At 54.0% G+C, this 22,663-nt stretch overlaps 1 protein-coding gene across 17 annotated transcripts in view; it reads right to left on the reverse strand.

Annotated features, from left to right (window-relative positions):
* Nucleotides 1-351: 351 nt before the first annotated feature.
* Nucleotides 352-22,663, reverse strand: part of RAP1GAP2 (RAP1 GTPase activating protein 2) — a 74,840-nt gene continuing 52,528 nt past the window's right edge. For 13 of the 17 annotated variants that reach the window (XM_072026035.1, XM_027471918.3, XM_027471926.3 and 10 more), the window contains 22 exons: nt 19,418-19,453; nt 19,161-19,205; nt 18,599-18,631; nt 18,078-18,287; nt 17,726-17,829; nt 17,103-17,181; nt 16,862-16,915; nt 15,800-15,883; nt 14,795-14,895; nt 14,070-14,199; nt 13,680-13,835; nt 12,879-12,950; nt 12,481-12,567; nt 12,078-12,212; nt 8,703-8,840; nt 8,199-8,317; nt 7,757-7,870; nt 7,196-7,313; nt 6,825-6,951; nt 5,665-5,744; nt 5,245-5,283; nt 352-4,444 (listed from right to left, as the gene is read on the reverse strand). In XM_072026035.1, the coding sequence (XP_071882136.1) occupies nt 5,275-5,283; nt 5,665-5,744; nt 6,825-6,951; nt 7,196-7,313; nt 7,757-7,870; nt 8,199-8,317; nt 8,703-8,840; nt 12,078-12,212; nt 12,481-12,567; nt 12,879-12,950; nt 13,680-13,835; nt 14,070-14,199; nt 14,795-14,895; nt 15,800-15,883; nt 16,862-16,915; nt 17,103-17,181; nt 17,726-17,829; nt 18,078-18,287; nt 18,599-18,631; nt 19,161-19,205; nt 19,418-19,453 (2,031 nt within the window). In that variant the 3' untranslated portion in view covers nt 352-4,444; nt 5,245-5,274. Of the gene's footprint in view, nt 4,445-5,244; nt 5,284-5,664; nt 5,745-6,824; nt 6,952-7,195; nt 7,314-7,756; nt 7,871-8,198; nt 8,318-8,702; nt 8,841-12,077; nt 12,213-12,480; nt 12,568-12,878; nt 12,951-13,679; nt 13,836-14,069; nt 14,200-14,794; nt 14,896-15,799; nt 15,884-16,861; nt 16,916-17,102; nt 17,182-17,725; nt 17,830-18,077; nt 18,288-18,598; nt 18,632-19,160; nt 19,206-19,417; nt 19,454-21,859; nt 22,171-22,663 lie in introns of those variants that run through there. The other 4 variants (XM_072026034.1, XM_072026036.1, XM_005021037.6 and 1 more) reach the window with 3 other exon arrangements.

Genomic DNA, 22,663 nt, shown 5'->3' on the forward strand with positions numbered 1-22,663 from the left:
TTCTAACTCTGACACTGCATGGCTTATATTAGGCATACGCTGACTCCAACCCAGACAGAACAGGTCACTTGATGGAAACTCCGATGCGTGGGGAACAGATGCTGGATCCTTGCCTGCTGACCTGGTCCTAGCGTCACTAAGACCAGCAGAGATGTCCTGATCTGCACCTTCTTACACTCTGGTACTCTTCTGCTTTGGATCGTAACTTTATTTGATCTTACCCACCTCAGTAACAGCTCAACCCCAGTCTATGCCATTGAGTGGTTTTCACAGGGGTATAAAGACCCCAGACTGTCCCCAGGGAGCTCAGCTAAAGCTGTCCCTTCATGGACATACATAATATAATACACATACAGACACAAAATATGTTATTTATTGTGAATTTTGCAAAGACACATTTAAGCAACAAAATATACATTTGTGAACCTTTAGTTTTATACATAACAAATACAATCTGCTACCATAGCAATAAATTAAATGTACATTATTTACAACAGACAGGCCACCAGGAACTACAAAGCACCGCCTCTCTACATAAAAAATAAACTTTTGTCAGATACATTTCTTCAAGATTTTTTTTCACTCTATAAACTCTCTTCACATTCTAATGATATAAATTCAGCATTTTCCTTTGCAGGGTATACGCAGTGCTACATTCATTAAAACATAATGAAAGCATGCTCTAAGATTCAGAAATGAGAGCTTCTTGACCAGCTCTAGTGGACAGAGTCGGAACATAAGCAAAGCAGCATGAGTGCGAGGTGTGATCTGCAGAGGTGCCGAGCTCTGACTGCCTTTAAGAGCAGTTATCAGTGCTAACCACCTCCTGCAGTCAAGACAAAGACAGCCGAGAAACCTCTGAGCCAGATCCTCAGTTGGGGTTAACAAGCCCAGTTATGTCAAGGAAGTATCCTGGCCCCTTCAGCTGCCATTCCTGAAGACCCCCAAAACGCTGGAAAGAAGCTGGACCTGTGCTTAGCACCCCCACCTCCACCCAGAAAAAAAAGCACTTTCACGTTGTGCTTGAGCGTGTGCTTGGCTTGGGGAGCTCTCAAGGAGGCCGGTGGTGCCGGCGCCTCCCGCGCACCCTCGCCCTTAGGACAGGCCCTGCTGTGCCCCGGGGGGCTGTGGGGTGGGCAGGGATGTGCATGAGGGACTGAAACACGTCCCCAGAGCCTTATGGTGTGCATGGCACAGCCCTGAGCCCCAACACTGGGCCTGGGAGGCAGACCTGGGCCTGGGCTTGGGCCTGATCCTGCCCCCAGCAGGATAGCCAACAAGTCTGTGCCAAGCAGGAGGCAGGGTGCAGCAGGAGTAACCAGGGCACCGAAACCCAGGGGAAAAAGGAGAGCAAACACCCGGACAGCAGAGACCTGTCCTACACGGCCGGGAAATCCCACTGAGCCTCCCCAAGCTGCAGTCCTACCTCCGGCGTTCGCTGTGCAGCATCATTTCTGAGTTTGGTGTGAGCTGCGGGCATGTAAACAGTGCAGACGGGACAGGCAAACCGCTGCCCTGAGGCTGACACCAGGCATCCCCGCTGCAGCCCCGAGCCCTGGGCTGCAACTGCTGAGCCCACGGAGCAGCAGTCCCGAGGCCTCCTGGGCAGCCCCCGGCAGCCCCATGCTGGGCTCCCTGCGCCGCAGAGCACCAGCACCAGCAGCGGGCAGGAGCTGCCGAGCTCTGACGTGCACTGCCCCACCAGTTAGTGTCAGCGAGGGATCCTTTCTGTTATATATATATATATACGTATATGTATGTGTGTCACATGTAAGCACAAAACATTTTGCGATATATATGCAGGAACATCTTCACCCACTGCTGGAGTGCAAATGCCTCCGAGGTTGAACACAACTGCTCAGCAGTCCCCAGCGCTGCTGCAGGGTGACCTAGGACAATCCCAGAACTGAAAGGCTGCTGCACAGGGCTGCAGGGCGGGGCAGATAGGCAGAAGCCACACTAGAACTTGGCTAGGACAGGAGCTTTAAAAGCCCATTGTTATTTAGGAGCTGGTTTTACAGCCAGTTGTGAGCAGCACTTTTGAAACTGTCCCAGGAAGTATAGGAGCAGCTGGCAGACCTTGTCTGCCCGGCCCTGCTGCCCTCCCAGCTGGCTGGAACGGCTCAGGACACATCTAACACATTGCATCTCTCTCCCTGGAGCTTCAAACTGTCCTGTGTACCTTTTAACCACCTTCCAATAATTCTACAAATTGACCTAGGTCAAAAAGGAAAGTCACAGTTTCAAGTGAGAAAAAAAGAAAAAACAACTCAAAATGAAAAACCCAGACAAGAGTAGCCACTGCATCTTCTACTGAAAGATCTCACAGAGATCAACACCCATGCGAATGATGACATCTATAGAATCAAGCAACTTCATAGGAGAAAAACAAACGAACAAACAAAAACAGCCCCTCAAAACAAGGTTTTGCACCAGTCAGTATTCACTGCAGGGCATAAGAAAACCAGACTTCTAGGAGGAAGAACTGGGGATGGGCTTAAAAGTGCTACTGAAGCATCATCAGACAGCAGAACTGAACAGCAAAGTATCTGGAATGTGAGACAGAGCTAGCTGCGGACCGGGCTAAATGTGTTGTGCTTTTCCTCTTTCAAAGAAAATCTCAAGATTTAAATGTTATTTAAAAGCAGCTCACTGAAAGCAGGAGGGAGGGTCACCACTGCTGGTTATTTGTATTCACTGATCTTCCACAGTGCGCTCAATGCCCATGAAAGCATTCTCTGTTTTTTCCACAATGTGGCTCCTTCTTTAACCTGACTCTTCTCCCAGGAGGGCAACAGCCTTTTCTATTCGAATGTGCAAGTCACACGCACAAGTGGGAGCACCCATTTGGAGCACACATTCCGGTTGTTTCCCAGTTCCACGCAGAGCCTCATTCAGCACAGCTGGTTCGAATCAGCCCGGTTTTGCTCTGGCCCAGGTGGGAGGTGGTGGGGCAGGGGCGGTGGGTTTCTGCCACAAGCCCTCACCCCGTGCATCACCGCAGCCACCAGCCCAGCTGCTCAGACATGCCTGTGCCTCTGAGCTCCAGCTGTGTATGATTAACTTTGGCACTCAAAGTTTTGTTTTCATTGAGAATCATGAACTGACAAAACAGTTTTCATTTGAAATCAAGAACCTTATTTCATGGGGTGTTTTTTGCAAAGATTACAGATTATGGCAAGATGCAGTGCTGCACCTCTGCAGCACTGCAGTGTATTATTTAAAAAATCCATGAGGGAAATCTATGAGCATCCTGAAATTAGTGGACAGACTTCAGTAAACTTTAGACAAAGCTCCATAAGAGCAAAGGGACTTCTGTGGCATGATTAGAGAGGTATTTTTTGGAAAAGGGTGTTATAGGGAAGTCACCTTCCAGAACTCATAATCCTCTTCTTTTAAAGTAAACAAAAGCATGTTCAAAAGCAGAGGGACAAATTCTGCAAGGGGTAAAGCCCAATGCCATCAAAAATCACTGGCGCTTTATACATTTGTTTGCCTGGCAAGCTAACACACAGGATAAGGTAGAGCCCACAGAATAAATCCACTCCAAGTGCCAGATTTAGTATTTAGTTATACTACAGCTTTAGCTTTGGTTAATCTTTTCCAGGCCCATGCATGGAGTTTTGGTCAGGGAAAAAACACAGAGGACACCTACACCATCTCCTGAGCTGCAGAGAGGGCAAGTCAACCCCGGCTGCCTCCTGTGCCAGCACCTGAGGAGGCACGGGACACGAGGCTGCATTTGCCTTGAAAATTTGCAACCCAAGGAGCAGAGCTGGTCAGGAGGAGAAGAGAGGGCAGCTCATGAGGTCCTGTGCTGCTGCCCTGCCAGCCCCATGCCGGGCAGCATTGCCCTGCTGCCTCCTGACCCCTGGCAGAGGAGACCAATGATGAGGGGAAAGCCACCATGACCAGCCGCAGCTGAAAGCCCTAACTGTGCCCTGATCACCTGCCCTTCCATAAGGGAAAAATACAAAAAGAAAGTATTTCCGCACTGATACCACACATACAGGGAGGAGACCCCCAAACCTCAGGGGGGATCCACCTGGCCTCCCTCCCGCCCCCCGGGACGGGCAGGCCAGCCTCAGGGGGGAGACTGGTGCTGGCGCCCCAGCCGCAGGGTGCAGGTCTCCCGCTGGGGCAGAGGCACGGCGCTCACCTGGCCCCAGTGCCGCAGCGCGCCCGGCACTGCAGGGGGACGTGGGGTGGGTGGGCAGGGGTCTTCTGGGGCAGTGCGCAGGGTGCCCCCGAGCTAGCAACGCCATCGGCTGGGGCAGGGTGGCTGGGTCTCTGCCAGAGGACAGGAGCGGCTGCACGGTGACACTGACGGCTTCCTCCTGGCGCAGGGTGCAGCTGCAGCGGCGAGGGGACCTCGCTGTTAGTGCAGGGTGTGCGCGTTCCCACTGGGTGGTGAAGAGTTTTCCCTTTATTGGAACAAAAAATTCTGAAAACAAAGAAAAAGGATAAAAGCCTCAGAGACTTTGAATATTCTCACTCCTGAAGATATCCCTGCAGTGGTGGCTACGATGTGCCAGCCCCAGTGAAGGAGCCAAAGCCATACAGTAGGGTGCCAGTGTGGCAGTGGTGTGGCAGTGCCCATCCTCTCAGAGGCGCCAAGTGGCCCCAGGCAGGGAGAGGAGACTCAGGTGATGGGAGACGATTGGGGCTTTTAGAAGCCAGTGCTTTTGGAAATGGAATTTCCTCTCCTTTTAAGTTTTGTGGGCTCTTCTGCTCAGCTACAGAACTTCCTAACAAATACCATGAATTGCATGACAAAAAAAGGCTGCAGGAACTCAAGCCTGTGGGAGAACCTGGAAACAAACTTGTAAATGCCTCCAGGCACGAGAACACGCGGGCACTGGTGGAGCTGCAGGGTGGAAGCAGGGGGCTGGCTGCCCCTGTCCCTGGCAGGACTCAGTGCAGCCGCTGCAGCCATGCAGCAACTTCCCTGAAAGCAGGTGGCAGAACTGCTGTGGGGAACATTTAGAAGCATCCCAGAAAGAAATACATACTGCTACGTGGTGGCACTGAGGGGCACCAATCATTCCCATCATTAAACACTGCTGTTTTTCTCAGTCAGTGCTGCCCTCATCTCACAAAAGCATTTAGGATGCTGTAAGACACGTTATTGATCACATATTTAATAGTAAACACTGCAACTAGTCAATATGGGCTATCACTAAAGGATACACGTGAGCACAGATGAGATGAATCACTGTGCACAACAGTGTTAGGAACACTTACCGCTGAAAAGTTCTTGACTTCTTTCTCCTGCTAGTGGCTCTAAATGAAAAACCAGAATACAGCTGAGTTGCAAAAAAAGGCACAAGAAGTCACCAAGCCCTCCTCCCCGCATCTCCTGTATTTATTCTCAGGAGGACCCACAGCAGCTCCAGCGCTGCGTCTGGGAGCAGGGGAGGTGGGACACAGCACACCAGGGGCTGCGCCCCACCTGCACGGAGAGGCTGCCCCATGCTGCACAGTCCTGCCCTACCGGCCCGGATTAGCGGGGCTGTTCCCCCAGGGATGTCCCGTCTCTGTCACCCTCTGTGTTCCCGTGCAGACCCACACAAGCGCTGCCCTATGCGGGCTCTGCCCCTACCCCATGGCCAGGCAGGGCAGGATGTGACCCTGTGCATCCCTCCTGAGAGCCCCGGCACCTACCGTGCTGGAGCTGCCGTGGCTGAGTTTGTCGAAGCGGAACTTCAGATTGGACCTTGGAGAGTTTCTGTTCTTTATATCTGCTGGAGGGTGGGGAAAAGCAAAAATAGTACTAATCCACGAGCAAGCGCGTTTGTTGAAGCTGTAGTGCTGACTGCTGTGCTACCAGCGCAGCAGCCAGGCACTTTAATAGATTGTCACCAGTGTTACAAATATTTAGTCTATCTTGGCTGAATGTTTGGCAAAATCTGTACATTAAGTGGTTTTGATGGAATAAATTGAGGCTTAATTACATTTCACAGTGTTTCTACTGGAAATGCCACTGAAAAGGCTACAACAAATGACTGATCCGTACAAGTATGGGTGGATTTCAATGCTCTTGGCAGGAAAAATGCAAAATAAACACTTTAAGCATTAAAAGAGGCTGTTTTACTCATTCAGAAATTCTCTAATAAAATAAGGAGGAGGACTTGTGGGGTGCAGAGATACAAAAAGCAAGCAAGCCAGACTGCATTTTCCAGCTTAGTTTTTCTCCTGAGCTGTTCCCAGTTACCAAGCTGTTAACAGTGGATTTGCAGCTCTGTCTATTTTGCAATGTGCTCCTAAGTTCATAATGTGCGTTTTCATTTGAATCGTGGTTCCTTCCGGCAGGACCACAGCGCACGGGGAAATTAAAGGGTTGTGACGTGCAGGCGAGGAGCAGGCGCTGCAGACACCCCAGGGCTCCCCAAGCAGAGCGGTGTCGTCACCGCCGCACTGCATTAACAAAGGGCCTGATTTTGCTAATGCCGACTTGTGCCTCACTTTGCTAATTGTCTGACTAAAATGGACAGAATTAGTACAGAGTTAAGTTAGCAGCAGGGGCAATAGAGCCAGGCCCAAGGAATGCTGTTCGTTTATTAAATAATTTGTGAGTCACGGCTCATTCCTTGGAGACAGAGAGTTTCCAAGACTACTGCAAATGTCTGTCAGGAGGGAGTGGAGTAAACAGAGCCACTGCAGAAGCCACCTCTGACTTAGCAGGGAAGCAAACTCCCCGTGGAAGCACAGCACCAGCGCCACAGCCATGCCCCGGGCATGCCCCCACGGCCGCTCCTGCTGCCCCTGCCTGGCAGCTGCTGTGATTCTAGAGCTGCCCCCCCAGGGGATGCCCCCACACCCACCTGTGGGGCTCCTGCTCATGATGACCGGGGTGGCCGCGGCCCCCATGCTCGGGCTCTCACTGCCAGGCGATGCGCTGTAGACAAACACGTCCTGCTTGAAGGGCGACGCCGTGGACGGCTGGCTTCCCTGCATGGGAGAGAGCGAGGCACAGCTCCATCTCCTGCAGCAAGCTTATGTCCCGGGGCTCTGTTCACGCCTTGTTACAGCCGTGCTCATCAGAGAGCCCCCAGGAAGGCTTGTGTTCTGGAGCAGACCCCCTGCCAGCCTCCTGCCCTGCCAGGCAGCACCCAGGGACCCAGGGCTGCCGAGGAACCCGCAGAGCTCTGGCTGTGTGAGCCCAGGAGCAGGAGGCGCAGGGGCTGGTGCCTACCACGCTGTCGTATTCCTCCAGCGTCTCGCTCTCTCCCGCCGTGCTGCTGAAGCTGCTGGTGCTCGAGGAGGAGCGTGAGATGTTTGACCTCCCGTTCTCCTTCAGCTTGATGAATGGCCTAGGAGACAAAGTGATATGGAAGGAGATGACGCGGCTGCCGCAAGCAGAGCTGAGCGTCTTGTGGGCACCACAGGGACCTGCTGCTCGGGGCACTGCTAGGAACAACCCCCCCGGACAGCGGGACAAAGCAGCTTGCCAGTGGCACCAGCAGAAACACGGGGGCCTGGCTAGCTCTACACCATGTGCCTGCTCCCGTGCCTGGTTTTGGACAACTCCTGTCGAATACCATTCCTTGCTACTGTTCTTTTTTAAAGATGGCTATTTTCAGACCATAAAGGAGCTGTGCGCATGAATCACCAGAATCTTTTTTTTATCCCTTAATATCAAACTTATTTATACTAAGACGTGAAGATTTTGTTCAACAGTCCCTGATGGCTGTTAGCTACACAGGGGCTTGCAAGAATTTGAGCTCAGAGGAGGACTGAGCTCTGTTCTACTCACCTGTCTTTGTTGGGGCATATTTCAGGGGAGCTGGGGTTGGATGAGGTTTCAGATTTCATCTCTTGTGATGAATGTCCCATATCTGGTGTCTTCTGGGTTCCGGAAACACTGTCGCTGAGGGCACAAAAAAGCAGACTGCGTGAGTTACACAAGAGACTTAAAATGGATGGTCAAATTATATTCCTAGCACCAAGTGCTAAACTGTAAGAGTAACAGATGCTCTTTGGATACCACCGCTTTGATATAAAACAGAGAGAAGGCATCCAAGACACCATAGCCTTGAACATGGCAGAAGAAGCCCTTGTGGCTGCCTGGAGTGGGAAAGGGGGGTTTCAACACCCCAGACACACTGCAAGGCCTCCAGCACCAGCCAACAGCTCCTGCAATGTTTAACACGTACTGGGCGTTTCTGACCCAGCAACCAGGGCAATGTCAGACTTACCACCTTGTCCTGCTCTCCGACTGGCTCTCAGACCCCGTGTGCAGGCGGGGGAACAGCCCTGACCGGCGCTTGATGGGACTCCTCGACTGGTTCTTGGCCGTGGCTGCTGGAACGGGGGGCTGCAAGAAGGAAACAGCCCACGTTCAGAGAGCAGAGCTCCATCCTGGGAACTCCAGAGACCAAACATGCTACTAGGAATTATGCTGCTCACAATTCTCAGCCTGCACATCTAGAAAATGTGTAATACCAGAATTCCTTTTACATCTTCTATGTACTTTGGGGCTAAAAAAATGACAGGAAGCCAATCTTCTGGTTCTTCCACAAAACAAACCTGATTCAAACAACACACACAAAAGCGTGCTGTGCCCGGATCCTCTCCTTGTCCCTTTGCTCTCTGACTGCCACGCGGCTCCAGCAGGGTGCAGCGCCCCGCTGGGATGGGGAGGGAGGGACAGACAGACAGAGGGACAGCAGGAGGACGTGTGGCCACGCGGCCGTGCTCACCGAGAAGGTGGTCTTGGTCACCTCGCCGCTGTTGTGCGCGATGCCCCCACTCAGGCTGCCCGGGATGCCACCGCCGTGGTGCTTCTTCTGGCTGCCCACCATCGTCTCCATGGAGTGGCTGCGCACTCGGATGGCTCTCTGTGGCCGCGAGGGACAGGGGACAGCGGGTCACCACCACCTGGGGACCTGCTGCAGCCCAAAGCCGCCCCAGCCCCAGGCCCTGCTGGCATGCAGCCTGCCTCCTGCTTCGCCCCGCAGCGCCAGCACCGCCCGCAGCGCTGCCACGTGCCCGCAGCAGCTGCCCTGGCAGCAGCAGGAGCTGCGCGGGCACCGCGGTGGGGTTCATCCTGCAGTCACGGGGTGCCAGGGCTGAGAGCAGCAGCACGGCCGGGACAAGCCCCGAAGCCCTGGCTCCTGCCCTGCGTGTGCACAACCTTCCAAAATGCCCCAAGGAACAGCAGCTGCAGCCCAGCTGTACAGCTGCATTCGGGTGCACACCCCGGCACCTCTCCCTGGATTTGGAGTGGAAAGGTCTGCAAGGAGCCCCCAGCCCTCCCCGCTACCCGCACTGCTGACAGGTCCATCTACCAGCCCCTAAACATCACAGCGCTGGAAGCTTCACATCCTCATCAGCACAAGTGTTTCTGGTCTTCACCATGCTTATGCTTGATAAACACATCCTGCCCAAAGTGCTTCTGCTGCTCATTTGGCCCGCTCGTCTCTGCAGTGGCCATGGAGGAGAGCTGAGCCGTGTTCCTGTGGCAGCTACCAGCAGCTGCAGCCTGTGGCTGCTCCTCAGCCTTCATCCCCCCAGACCCTGCAGTGCCCTGCCTGCACTCCTTGCTCCCTGCATCTCCAGACATGCTTTCTCTAGGCGTGCTTTTTAGCCCGCTCTCGAGGCTGGGAGGCTGGCTGCATGATGATTCCCATGCAGCCTTCGGCACCATGCTATTCAGCAAACCACAGCCTTCTCCCAGCTGGCCTGAGACATCTGTGCTGATTTTGGTGTAGACTGGTTATCAGAAGAAGATCCCAGGATAAGGTCTGGTGCCCCTGCTCTCTCCAGACAAGGTGCTGGCTCCAGTCCACTGACAGAGACCGGAGCAGTGTTGTGCTTTGTGTGAACACAAAGGGATGTGAAGAGTGTTCCAAGTCCGCCAGAAAAAGGACTAAAGGCACGGCTCTGTGAGCATGAACTGCACAAGCAGGAAATGAGGACAACTTTAATGTGTTTTGACTCAAAACTGTGGTAACCAGAGCTGCGCATACTGGAGGCAGAGACCTTTTGTAAATCTGAACACTCATTCTGGATGCTTAAACAGGACCTGAGCTATTTTTAAAGCCTTCCCTCAGTTGTTGTCCCAAGCACTTACAAATAAGACCACGAGATCTTTTGAAAGTCTGGCACACACTATGAAAAGCAACAGTGAAATGCGCAAGTTAAAAAAAATCTATACACTTATTTTAATTACTGTAGTCACCATAGTAACTGGAGCCCAAACTGGACTATGATACCAGTGTGCCAATTACAGTGAACTTTTCCTTTGCAGCTATTATTTCTGAATTTCTGCTGTGCTATCTACCATGCCATGGCTACGTTCTTCCCCAACCCATTCAATGACAGCTCAAGGTAAAGAGATGTCAGAGGGAACTAGCCGGCAAGGGGCGTATTTCTGAAGGCACCCAGCACCGCATCCCATGGTGCACAGGTGGCTTTGCTGCCGGCTCCAGCCAGTTGTAAAACCCCACAGGTACCGAACTCTGCTGCACCCTGCAGAGCCCAGCTTGCACAGGGACCGCGGTGTCCCCAGCAGCCCCACACTCAGCCCCTCCTGCCCCTCGAGTAACGAACTGCAAGCAAGCGTCCATCAGACCGGATTTATTAGGATCAGCAACTCATACAAAATTTGTCAGTGTCCGCAGGTGAAAGCAGCAGGTCGCTCTGCTGCCAGCCACCCTGGCTGCCCGCGACACGCAGGCAGGAAGGTCTCTTCCTGGCACTGCTGATGCCGCGGAGCCCTCCGGTGCTCCCAACACCCACCTGCCACCCCGCGCAGCCCCTCGCCCCGGCACCGCTTCAGGTACCGCATGTCCCCGAGGGCCAGCACTCCGAGAGCCGCGGTGCCCATGGAGAGGCTGGGAGGGAGCGGGCCAAGGGCTGGCTCACCGATGTGATGCGACAGGCAAACAGAAATGGAGCAGATCACGTCTTGCCCTGCTCCCAGCCCTCCGTGCTTGCCACTTCCCTGCCCCACGCTCACTCCAGGAACACACTGTGCAGGAGGTAAGCTAGCAAGCAGCCCAGCAGTGCAGTCCCGAGGTGGAGGGGCAAGCGCAAGCCAGCTCCAGCAGCTGGATGCACCACACGCCCCAGGACACCCTGAAATGCCAAGAAAGCAAAGTGCACCTTCTCATACACAAAGGCGTGTGAGAAAACAATCATTTAACATCAATGTCTGAGGCCGGGAAGTACACTGTGACAGACGACTGCATGGTACCTCAGGTTCTGCAGCACATCTCGTACCTAAGCAGGACAGAGCTGAGCCTCCACCCCTCCTCTGTGAGGGACCAGATGAAACCCCTCAGCACTGCTCATCCCACCTCCACAGCTGCCTGCGGTATGGCAAGGTTAACCTCCTACAAGTGCCTCTTTCTTTATGCTAAAGAGAAAGCTGTGCCTATAGCACAGCTCCAGGAGCTGTCTCCAGCACTGTGCCCACACAGCCCTCCCTGCCCACCACAGCAGGGGACACCACGGCACCAGCAGCAATCCCTGCCGCAGCTGTGGCCAGAGCCACCTGGAGCAGGACAGGGAGAGGTGCAGAGGAGACGTGTGCCCAGAGCCAGGGCACGGGTATCACCCACCACGGGGATGGGGAGCCCCGGCCGGGCACTCCATGCATCACCCCCTGTACACAGCCAGCCCAAAGGGCAAGCCCTTCCCAGCAGCTCCCCATCACTGTCTTACAGAAGCCCTTGCACGAGGCTTCTGGCCATGGCTCCTGGCCAGGGACATTGTCCAAAAGCCTTCCCTGCTTTACCAGGGCTGTTCCCTGCTACCCCGCAGGTCGGTGTCCGTACCTGGAATGGTCACCCAGAAATTCCTCCAGGTCGTTCATTTCTTTCTCCTTTTTTCCAGCCCACTCTTCCTGCTGTCCCCACTTACACCCACCCCACACCTTCACCCTGGCATGGCAGCACCTTCCCTCCCTCGGCACCCAGCACCTCTCACTGCGGCTCCTGTTGTGGCTGACACCAGCCGCCTCCCGCCAGCCGCCCTCCCGCAGCGCAGCGTGCCCGGTGCTCGGCCCCGCAGATGTTTTGCCCACCCCAGGCACGTTTTAACCTTGCTCTTGGCAAGGGACTGGGGCTTACCTTGAACGATTCCAGAAAGCCTCCATGCCCTCCATTCTCCAGTTTGTCCTCCTCGGGCCCCAGCCCCAGCATGGTCTGGGTGTGCCCGTGGAGCTCGTCGTGCAGGTTGTCCAGCAAGGCGGCACGCGTTCGGTCCTGGGGAGTGACAGGCGGCTCAGCCGGGGCCGGCCTCGGGCGCGAGGACGCCCGCCTGCTCGCGCTGCTGGCGAGTGCTGGCCTGGCTCAGTGCCGGGAAGAGCAGTTTGGGTGAAATGGAGAGAGCCCTCTGCACCCTGCTGCACACCTCCCAGCCTTCACACAGGGCACTGCAGGGTGGTAGGGGGTGGTTCGGGGTGGTACGGGGTGTTGCAGGGTGCTATAGGGCAGTTTGGGGTGGCGCGAGGCGGAAGGCAGTGAGCGTTACCTCCAGCTTTGCAAACTTGTCTGACTTGCAGCAGGCGTTCTCAGCATTGATGAGCTTGGTCAGCAGGAACTCCCTGAACTCAGGGCTCTGGGGGAGCAAGAGAGGCAAGGCTGAATAGCAGCCATCATGCTGCTCCTGGCAATTCTGGTAACCCTACAGACCCAACAAGGAGCAGTGCCCCGGGGAGCCGCAGCTGCCACCCTGCAGGGGTGATGCTGCACGACGACACACCATGCGCGGCCTCCTGCCCTGCCACAGACTCGCAGTCCTCGCTACCAATAATGTGTGTAAACCCCACAAATCACATTTCCCCCCAACAGGGCATGCTCTGAAGCATCCTGGACACACACACGTATATTCCTCCTGACTTGGTACACGCTTTCAGACCCATTTCTCACCTTCTGAAACACCGGTGGGCTCGGCAGCGGCGGGCCAAAGGAGGGGACGTCCTCGCGGGCTGTGACGGAGACCTGCAGGGCCAGGAGGAGCTGGTGAGGCAGGGGCACAAAGGCAGCCCCCAGCACGGCCCCTGCACCCCAGGCGATGCTCCCAGCCTGGCAGAGCTGCCCCTGCCTGCCGACTGCGGCACCCAGAGCTGCCAGGGCAGGACTGGCTGCAGTGCTCTTTACATTTACTTCCTATGAACTTTGTTTTCATTCATGGCTCTAAGTGGTGTGCTTTCAGCTTGAAATGTGATGTTCTACTGACCTCCTGATGGAAAGCAGAGGGAGAGCAGGGTTTATGCTACCCACGCTTGAGTGCTGTGTTTAGGAGGGCATGAGCTGTCCTGAAGTTTATTCAAGTATTTAGTCAAAAAATCCTTATTAAAAAGTCCAAAATTCTTAATAAATGAGCATGCTACAACATGTACATGTATTTTATACATGCACCTGTGTATGTACACACACTACGTAATAGTACATACATAAATACTTGTGTGTATACATATGTACATTCAATATATACATACTCCGGTTATGTATATATCACTGAGTACACATAAGTGAATGTGAAATTTGGAATTTAAGTCTGTCCTACTGCACAGTTACATACAAACAATGCACATACACGTGAGCTGGGCGTGAACTGCCTGAAGAGGAAACAAAGACATCCATGAGAGTGAGCAGAGCTCCACGGGCACCATCTCATGCCTGGGGCCAAAGCAAACATCAACACGTGCAAGTTGAGATTCCCCCTACCTTGTAGGATGTGTTATCTGTCTCGGGGTTTTCCACCTGTACAACAATGTAGGCATGCAAGAAATTGGAGGCAATCATGTCTGGGACGAACGGCGTGTTCTCTTCTTGAAAGATAATTGCCACAATGTCATTGCCAATGTGTCTCTTCCTCTGCAGCTGAGCGGAAAGGGAAAACGTGGTTGGTAAAAGCAGGCAGCTCTGCCACATCAGTGCTGTGTGTGCAGGCTCCTGCAGACCAGGAGCACAGGCGGCGGCAGCCTTCCTCGGCACACAGGGGTCAGGGTGCTCTGGAGCACAGACTTCTGTGGCTGTGGCACTGGGTAGGTCACAGCTCCCACACGGCTGTAGCAGCGACACACGGCTGCTGGAAGGTGTCTGTACATCTCTTACCTGCTGCGTATCTCCTTCAGTAAAAGGCAGCTTTGTAGAGACGTGAAACATGATCTCCCTGTCCCTGAACACGGTGTACACAGACTCGGCCCCCGTCTGCCCGTGGCTGACATCCAGGCCTCCTCGAAAACTAGAACCGAAGAGAAATTCAGGGAGAAACGAAGAAATATTAATTGAAAGCTTACCAAAGCCTACAGGCGGTTGTCAGGGACAAGGTGATAGAACAAACCAGCTCATTTATCTTTATCTAGTAGCTAGCAAATGGGAGAGAACAAATCATGCGTCATATATCGCAACTGAGCATCCCGGTACCAGCTCAGGGCAGGCAATGTGGTCACAGCGACGGGCTCAGCACTGGCAGCAGCCGTGAGCATCCACAGTGGCCATGGGGCCAAGCACTGCGTGGCTGCTCCCAGCCTGGCCCTGCTGCCCCTGACCCCGCAGCACAGCGCTCAGCACAGTGTGTGCTTCCATGGAAGTCTCTCATTTACAGCTGAGTGTCACCAGATATCGTCTCCAAACAGCAGGAAAGGAAGATCTTTTCTCTTGGCAGTTCCAATTTTTCTGGAAAACTCCCTCAAGTTTGAAAAACAAGCCAAGGCTATATTTGCTTCTGCTTTGTACTGCTCATGAATAAGATGACTTCTGTTCTCGCATGAGAGGTACTTTACATACTATATGGTGTCTTGTTGAATTTATATATAAAATCATTTTTTTTTACTTACCCTTTGAAGTCCTGCAGCGTTATGGTGTCTCCCAACAAATTCAAGAAGTTCTTGAAGGCAGCGCTCTCCTCATTATTGCCAAACAACTCTTCCTCCTGGGTCTACAGGACACACAGGCCCATCTCAGGAGGGCAGCCAACGCAACAGGGCTGCGTCGCTCCCGGCTGCCCGCACCTCCCAGCGAGGCAGCACAGGGCTGGGCTGCGGCCACACTGAGGGGGCTCCGGGGGCCGGAGACACCCCCATGCTGCCAGCACCCGCTCTGCACCACCGAACGTGCCTCCCAGCTGCCAGTGTGGGCAGGTTCAGAGCCCTTTCAGCCACCAAGAAATTCCAGCAGTAAAGCTGCTGAGAACAACTTCTGACCAAGAGAAAGATGTGAGGATAAAGCAGGGGTAATGCTGGAACACAGATTAATATTTCATTGGAAAAATCTAAGTCTTAATCATCCTCTGTGTGGTATATTTCAAAACAACAAGACCGTAATTACGGTCTTCCATGAGTTACTCAATCCAAAATAAAATGCAATATGTAAGGATAATTAGGGTGCCTGTCAGAATAATCTTTGGTAAATTATAAGACTCGGCTGTCTCCGTGCTTCGCATCCAGTGTTCCTAGGCTAATGAAAGCATTTTCAGCAAACGCATGTCTGCATAGCCTACAGCCTTCCAAGACAAATGTAACGGTCTCACTGTCTAAACATACATCTGATTAAAACACCACGGCTGCTAAAATGCATTTTCACATCCATTTTTCCCTACAGCTGCTTGCAGGCTGATTTTCATACTGATTTTTCTTCAGCCACATCATATTTTGAGTCAGGTAAACATCCAAGTAGTAAGAAGTGCATTATTCGTAAGGACACCAGTGACACGGTGTCCTTAAACATTGTCCCAAAATTAACTACAGGGCCAAATTTCAGGCTCAGGGTCCCACACGTCTCCTGACAAACAAGCCCTGGTGCCGCAGGACTCACTCCGTGAGCACGATGCGGGGATTACTCACCTGCCTGAACTTCTGGTAGATCACACCAAACTTAAAGGTGTTATTGACTTCGTGTTCATCGTAAGACACTATCATCTGGGACGCCTGGAGTGAAACAAACCACAATTTCATTCGGCTGTCCAAACCCACAACCACCGTAGGGGCCCCACAGCCTCCTGCCTGCCACCACAAGCACCGGCCCTGCCGTGGCCATGGCGGGCAGCGGCCCCGCTCTGCCGAACCAGCTCTCGCTGTGTGGGCACGCGTCTGAGGCGTCTGTCAGCCTGACGTGGGCAGCGGCTGCTCTCAGACTTCCAGGTGGTGGTTTGGTAGCAGCACGAGTAATGAAACTGGATGAATGGACTGCCTTGATCTCAGCTACATCAAAGGGCGGTGAAACTGCCTCATAACACACTGCTGGGCCTGCCACATGAGAAGTCTGCCACATAAAAGGTAGCTGAAAATGACGGATTTGCTGTGTAACTTCCCCATAATGGGTTTCTGTGGCAGCACAAGAGCTCTAGGCCAAGCGATCCCGGAGTGGGGGGACGAGCAAGTCCCGGCCCTGTCAGCAGCGAGGGCAGCGAGGGCAGCGAGGGCAGCCTGCCGTGCCCCACAGGGACTGCTGGTGAAACACCGCGTCCCGCCACACAGCCAACTGTCCATTGCGGCTCCCCTTCCCACACAGCTTCTCAAGCACAAGCTCAACACTTTTCACTGGGTTTCAAGTCAACCTTAAGGCATCAAACCAAGGCCGTTTCACACCTCACAGCCTTTCCCTCCTTCTCCATGGCCCAGGGCAGGTGCTGTGATGCCTGGGAGGACAGCTCCCAGATGAGACCATGGTGGGTGCACGCAGGTCCTATCCCAGATCCTGTACTGCTGAGCCCAGATAAAAACAGTATCTTACACCCTGCATCTATACAAACCACTGAGGGGAACTTTCGCAAAGGGACAGAGCTAGGAAGATGCAGTACAAGTGCCTACGCTCTGTATCAGAGCTTCTGGGTCATAGGAGAAAGAGAGAATTAACCCTACCTGTCCTTGGTTGAACATGCAACCAACATGGGGTAAGATCCTCACCTTGGGATACAGAACTGGGTTAAACTTCAGTCCGGAGGCATCATCGCAGAAGGCCTGGGAGCAAGGGAAAAGTGTCATCAGCCCCCGCAGGAGCGCTGGGACCCTGCCTGGAGCCACCAGCAGGCAGCCACGGGCAGCCCGGCCTGGGAAATCTGAAGGAACGGCTGCCCCACAGACCCAGCACAGTGCAGGCTTTGCCGCGCGCTGCATGCCCACACAGCAGGCACTCCGTGCCGGTTACCTTTGCTATCTGTGGGATGCTAGGCAGCTTGCTAAATCCAGCCAGAGGGATCCTTTCATGCAATGTCTTCACTTTGGATCTGGCAAAGAAAAAGAAATGAACAGATGTTCGGGAGGATCTGGCGATACCAGATGCACCGGAGCTTCCTTGCGTGCCAGCCATGGCTGGCTCTGTGGCGTGCTTGCCGCAGGAGGCTCTGCCAGGCCCTGGGAGATGTTCTGCTGGACTTGCTGGGCTGGGTTAGCAAGCAAAGGCTCATTTTTTCTTTTAATCTCTGCAGATCTTAAAATATTCATAGTTCAGAGGAGAAATGAGACAACAGTTCAGCCACCCTGGGCCCTGTCAGATTACAGGAAGGACAGTGACAGATATGACAGATATTACCCAGTGTCATGGAGAGTTCCACACTCAGTTTCAGCAGCAAATCAAAGCCTTGTGTTCATTATCAGAAGTCAGGCAGTCACTACAGGACAATGCCTCTGGCTTCCCACCCAACCCGAGCCCTTCCATGTGGGCGACACGTGTGTGCTGCCGGCACACCCGCAGCATTTAGAGCGGAAACAAAGCAAGAGCCTTCCAGAGAGAAAACACTTGGCTAAGCACTGTGCTTCTTTTCTCCATACCTGAGTATAATCCTTAAGTATTCAGTGCCATCTGCCTCCTCACACTTAATAGAAAGAATCAGATTTCCCAGGCTGCTGGCCGTACAGTAAAAATTTAAATGGTCCTACAAATAGAGAAAGCAGGTTAAGGTGGCTCAGCTTGTGCACAGCAGGAGACTGCCCTGTGCCCCCCCCGGCTCCTGCAGGTGGCTGGGCACCGTGGCCGTTGCTGCACACCAGCCATCCCTTCTCCTTGCAAGAGGGCAAATTGTAAAATTTGCCTATTTTGCTCACAATTTTAGGACTTTTTTTTTTTCTCCTGGGCAGGGTAGGAGCATTTTTCAGCTGCCTCCTTGCTGCCTCTAGCACCTACCTTCCCCAGAAAATGTTTCCTGTAGGCTCTGGCCTCTCCTTTGCACTCCAGCTTGTACCCATAGGTGCTGGGGCTGAGGTTTTCCTCCTCCTCCTCGCAGATGCTGCTGTCAGATGAGGTGGGCGTGCCAAGGTTTTCCGGGTCTTCAATCCAGTATCCCCCGAACTGGGGCAGGATGATCAGTGGGTAGGGGCTGCCCTTATCAAGGATCTGGGGAGGAACAGGGAAGCTGGGCAGCGCTGGGGTCCAGCCATGGGGCCTCATTGCCCCCTCCCCAGCTGCCTCTCCCGCAACAGTCCCTAGCCCCGCGCTGCAGGGCAGGCTCTGCCCCTCTCCAGTGCCTCTTCCCTCCCCTTGAAGAGGGCTTATGTGCTGCCTGGGAAGAGCTCAGCCACAGAGGTGGAGCAAGGGGAGAGGAGATGGGGTTTGCACAGCTCCTGCTGGGAACAGGATCTCTGCACGCTCCCCTTCTGTCGGCACTTTGGGAAAGGCATTGCCCGAGCGTGTTGCAGAGCACCCACCTCATCGATGCTGGGGTACGGGATGTAGTCTTCCTGGAAAAAGGAATCAAAAGACCGCCTATGAGTGTTTGCTCCCTGCTAGCCATCCCCTAAAACCACAGCCTTCCCCAGCACAATCGGGGAGTGCTGCCCAGCGAGCTGGTCCTGCCAACCCACACCCCAAACCTGACCCAGGCACTGAGTGGCAAGGTCGGGCGAGGCGGCTGAGCCCCCAGCACGGCCTGGATCTGGCCTGTGAGCCCCCAGCATCCTGTCCTGCTGCTCCCTGCTCCCCCGCCCAGCTAGTGGTACAAGCTTCCCTGTGCCTTATACAAAACCCAGCCATTTTAAATCACTCTCCGCTGAAATACACAGGTTTGGACACAAAGCTGGATTAGAGATTTACAAGCACCACTCTCTTATCTTTGCAATTCAATCAGCGCCTTGCTTTTAGATAACACTGAAATCCTTTTTAGTCCTTACAGTGACTGTCTTGGGCTACAAACATTAAAGCCCAGATTTGTAGAGATAAGGGGGGGTGCTTGAAAAGATCCATGCTAGAAAAAAAAATAAATCAACAAACCTTATGCTTTTGGCTTCCAGTTCTCTGTTCTTCAAGTTTTGGTGCCTGTTTGGAACAAAACCAACAGACGGAATAACAAAGCTGTTTCCAGCAGCACAGGGGGTGCCGGCAGGGCAGGGCAGGACGTTTCAGGACAGTCACCCTGCGGCAGCGGCAGGAGCAGAGCTGTCTGCGGGGAGCCGGCGCACCGCGAAATGGGGACGGGCATGGGGAGGGCAAACCTGGGAAACAGGCCTCACCGACACACCGCTGCTCACCTGCATTTTCTCCAGCATTTCGAAGAATTCTGCAGACTGAAAAAGAAAAGAGAGAAATCTCCTGTCCAACTGAAGTGGGCATGAGGTCCGGCAGCCCCAGCCCAGGCCATGGCCGGGCGCTCCTCCCACTGGCAGCCCCAGCAGTGCCCGGTGCCTCGGTGTGCCTCAGAGCCTGCCCTGCACCGTGCAGCTCAACCTGCAAATAACACTCACCCCGGACAACTTCCCAGCCTGCCTTGTGTAAAGTTTGATAAATGCTCTTTAGTTATTTCTTTTTCTAATCACATCAGTGCTGGCACTGTAGTTTGGACAACCTCTTTGGGTCCCTTTTGTTCCCAGTTTTTTTCTCAGGCCGCTCAGTCCCCCATTTCCAGCTCCCCACAGTGCCGACACAGGCTGGAGACGTGGAGCAGAGCGGCTCAGCTGTCCTGACCCCGCGGCTGGGCAGCATGTCCCGCTCCTGCAGCCTGTCACCAGCCCTGCTGCTGCCAGGAGCTGCCCCGTCCCACCAGCATCCCAGCTCCCCGGCACCTCTGGATAGGCTGAGAGCCTGGGGCAGGCTCGCAGGTGCACAACCACAGACGAGAGGGGGGACTTGAGGAAATGCTGCTCCTGTCTCGCCCTACCTGCACTGCCCAGAGCCCCCTGCTCCTGTGCTGGTGCTGCCAGGGCAGCTGGGGCACAGCAGGCAAGGGCAGGAATGGGGCAAGGGCGTGGGGAAAATTCACTCTTGGCAGCCAGCACCGGCTCCTTGATGCATCGGCACCTGCAGGGCTGTGCCCTGGGCAGTACAGCCGCTGTGGACATCGGCTGCATGGTCCCCCACCCTCACATGGCCTGTCCTGCTCCTGGGTACATGCAAATAGATTATCTAGGCAGACTCCAGCTGTAAATACCAGGGCACTCCCAGTAAACCAATATGTGGCTTTGCTGGAGATATGGTGAAGCAGCTTCTTTCCTCCTCTCCCCAACCTCCTTTAAGCCGCCTTTGCTCTGGCTATCCCTCGCTGCGTCTGCAGGAGGCTGGTATGATGATTCACACTGCTGAGCAGAGGCTGGGGCTACAGCCTAATTCGGAATGGGCAGGGAGAGCAGGGAGCAGGCCGGGTAGCGGCGGCACTGCTGGTTCTCTGACGCTCTGTGCCGGACATGGGGCAGGGGCGTCACGGCAAAGAGCACGGCACTGGGGTAAGTAACACTGAACTCTAGACTAAACTGAATTTCTCAAAAGACAGAAAAGAGAGAAAAAAAACAGAGAAGGAGGTGAAGAAATAAAAAACACTGGTTTTCTTTCTGATAAACATAACAAGCCAAAGCAAGGCTTGCTGCATGAGCAGCCCAGTGGCTGCGCCAGTTCACAGCGGCTGTGGTGGAAGGAAGACACTGCAGCACAGCAAGGGACTCGCACACCCCAGCAGCAGCCTTGGCCATATTTCTACCCTTAGACTATGCCCCTTTTTTATCGCCTGCACCTGCAGCAAGAAAAAAATGAACCCAGGGTTCAAAAGAGCTCTGTGCCCAAACTAGTAGCACTTTCAAAAGGCTTTTCCTTATTTCAAGCTCCTTTTAAGGTCCACTTCAGGTCTCTACAATGGACACATGCTCTTTGAAACAATTAAAATAGTTTTCAGGTCCCACTGCCAGCAGCCAGAACCAGACAGGCAAAACCACAGGGCTAAACCTGATCCAACTTCTGAAGTGAGTTCCGGTAGAAAATGTGTACACACATTTAATAAACCAAACAGCAGTGTGTACCCATTAGGAATTTATGCATACTTGAAGTTAAGCTTTACTGGGCCACAAATATTTTGATAATTACAGTTAAGACAATTATACCTTTGTGTCGCTCAGTCGGAAGTTATGTCACCTGCAGTGGATTTAGCCAGCACAGAGTTTATCCTTACTCCAGTTGAGTCACTGAGCCTATCTGCTCCAGATTGCCATGACTGCATCTGCTTTTTAAATGCACGCAAAGGCAACATGAGTGTGGAAAGTCATTTCCCCTGCCACCTTAGGCAGGGCAAACCTGTCCAGTAGCTTGTCCTAATGACCTCAGGAACACAAAATACTCAAGCCAAAAATGGTACGGTTGTTATTGCCTTCCTGCTCACGTGTCCATGCTCCCTCACAGCTAAACTTGTTACCCTGACAGCACAGAGAAGGGATGCACAGCATCACAGCCCAGCATTCCAGCACAGAAAAGTACATTTATTCCTCTCCTTCAGCACTGAGTCTGGCCCAAAGGCAGGTTAGCTGGGGCAGTGTCTGCAGAACCGCGCGCAGCACCCTGGAGGCACCTTGCAGCAAGCAGGTGCCTGCGGACTAGGAGCGACTCAGAGCAGAAGCAGCAGCACAGCCAGTAAATGCCCACATTGAAGGTTTACAAAGAAAATGACACCCAGAAAGAAAACTGAAAGAAAGAAGTTAGAAGCTAGACTTTACCAGAAGAGCGACTGAGGACCAAGCACACGGAGGTGCTCGCAGCCAGATGCTCGCCCCGCACTCCCTGCGCTCCCTGGGGGCGGCATGGCACTCACCAGCAGGCCCCGTAGGAAATCCATCATCGTCCCCACATCACCCCTGCCACATCAGCCAGGACAGCCGTCTTCATGCCCCGGGAGCTGCTGCTGCTGCCACACGTCCTGACAGGAGCCCAGTGCAGAGCGGGGAGGCTGGGCGCCAGCCTGGACACCATCCCCAGCCCCGACACCTCCCCTCGTTAATGTTTCTCCAAGCCAGAGGCACTGCAGGACTGCTGCTTTGTTATTTAAAAGGGTGGCTCTGAGGGGAAGTGCCTGAAACAGGTTGGGCAGGAAGCAGGCAAAGGTTTGAACACTGGCGCGGCTCCGGGAGGGCCGTGGGGCACGCAGGAGATGCAGTGGGGGAGCCAAGGGGAGGGCAGCAGGCAATGGGAAGGGGGACGCTGGGTTTGCTCCCACCAAGCCCACATCCCCATCTCCCCAGTCCTGCTGCACAGCTACACCTGGCCTGTCCGGGCATCAGAGCAAGAAGAGCCCGGCACAGCCGGAGTTACCAGGCGGCAGGCACCGTGTCCCAACCACTGCCGTGGGGTCTGCCCCTCGCAGGGACCCCCTCACCCTGTGACAGCCACACTGTGATGCAGGGTCCTGGTGAGACCCCTCCGTGAGGCCACTGGTGCCGTGCCCCCAGGCTGCAGGATCAGTGCCAGCACTGCACGCACATTGAGCCACCACAGCCAAGTGCCAGAAATAGCTCGGAGCAGCC

Source organism: Anas platyrhynchos, chromosome 20, assembly GCF_047663525.1.
Source record: "Anas platyrhynchos isolate ZD024472 breed Pekin duck chromosome 20, IASCAAS_PekinDuck_T2T, whole genome shotgun sequence".
Taxonomy (NCBI): Eukaryota; Metazoa; Chordata; class Aves; order Anseriformes; family Anatidae; genus Anas; species Anas platyrhynchos.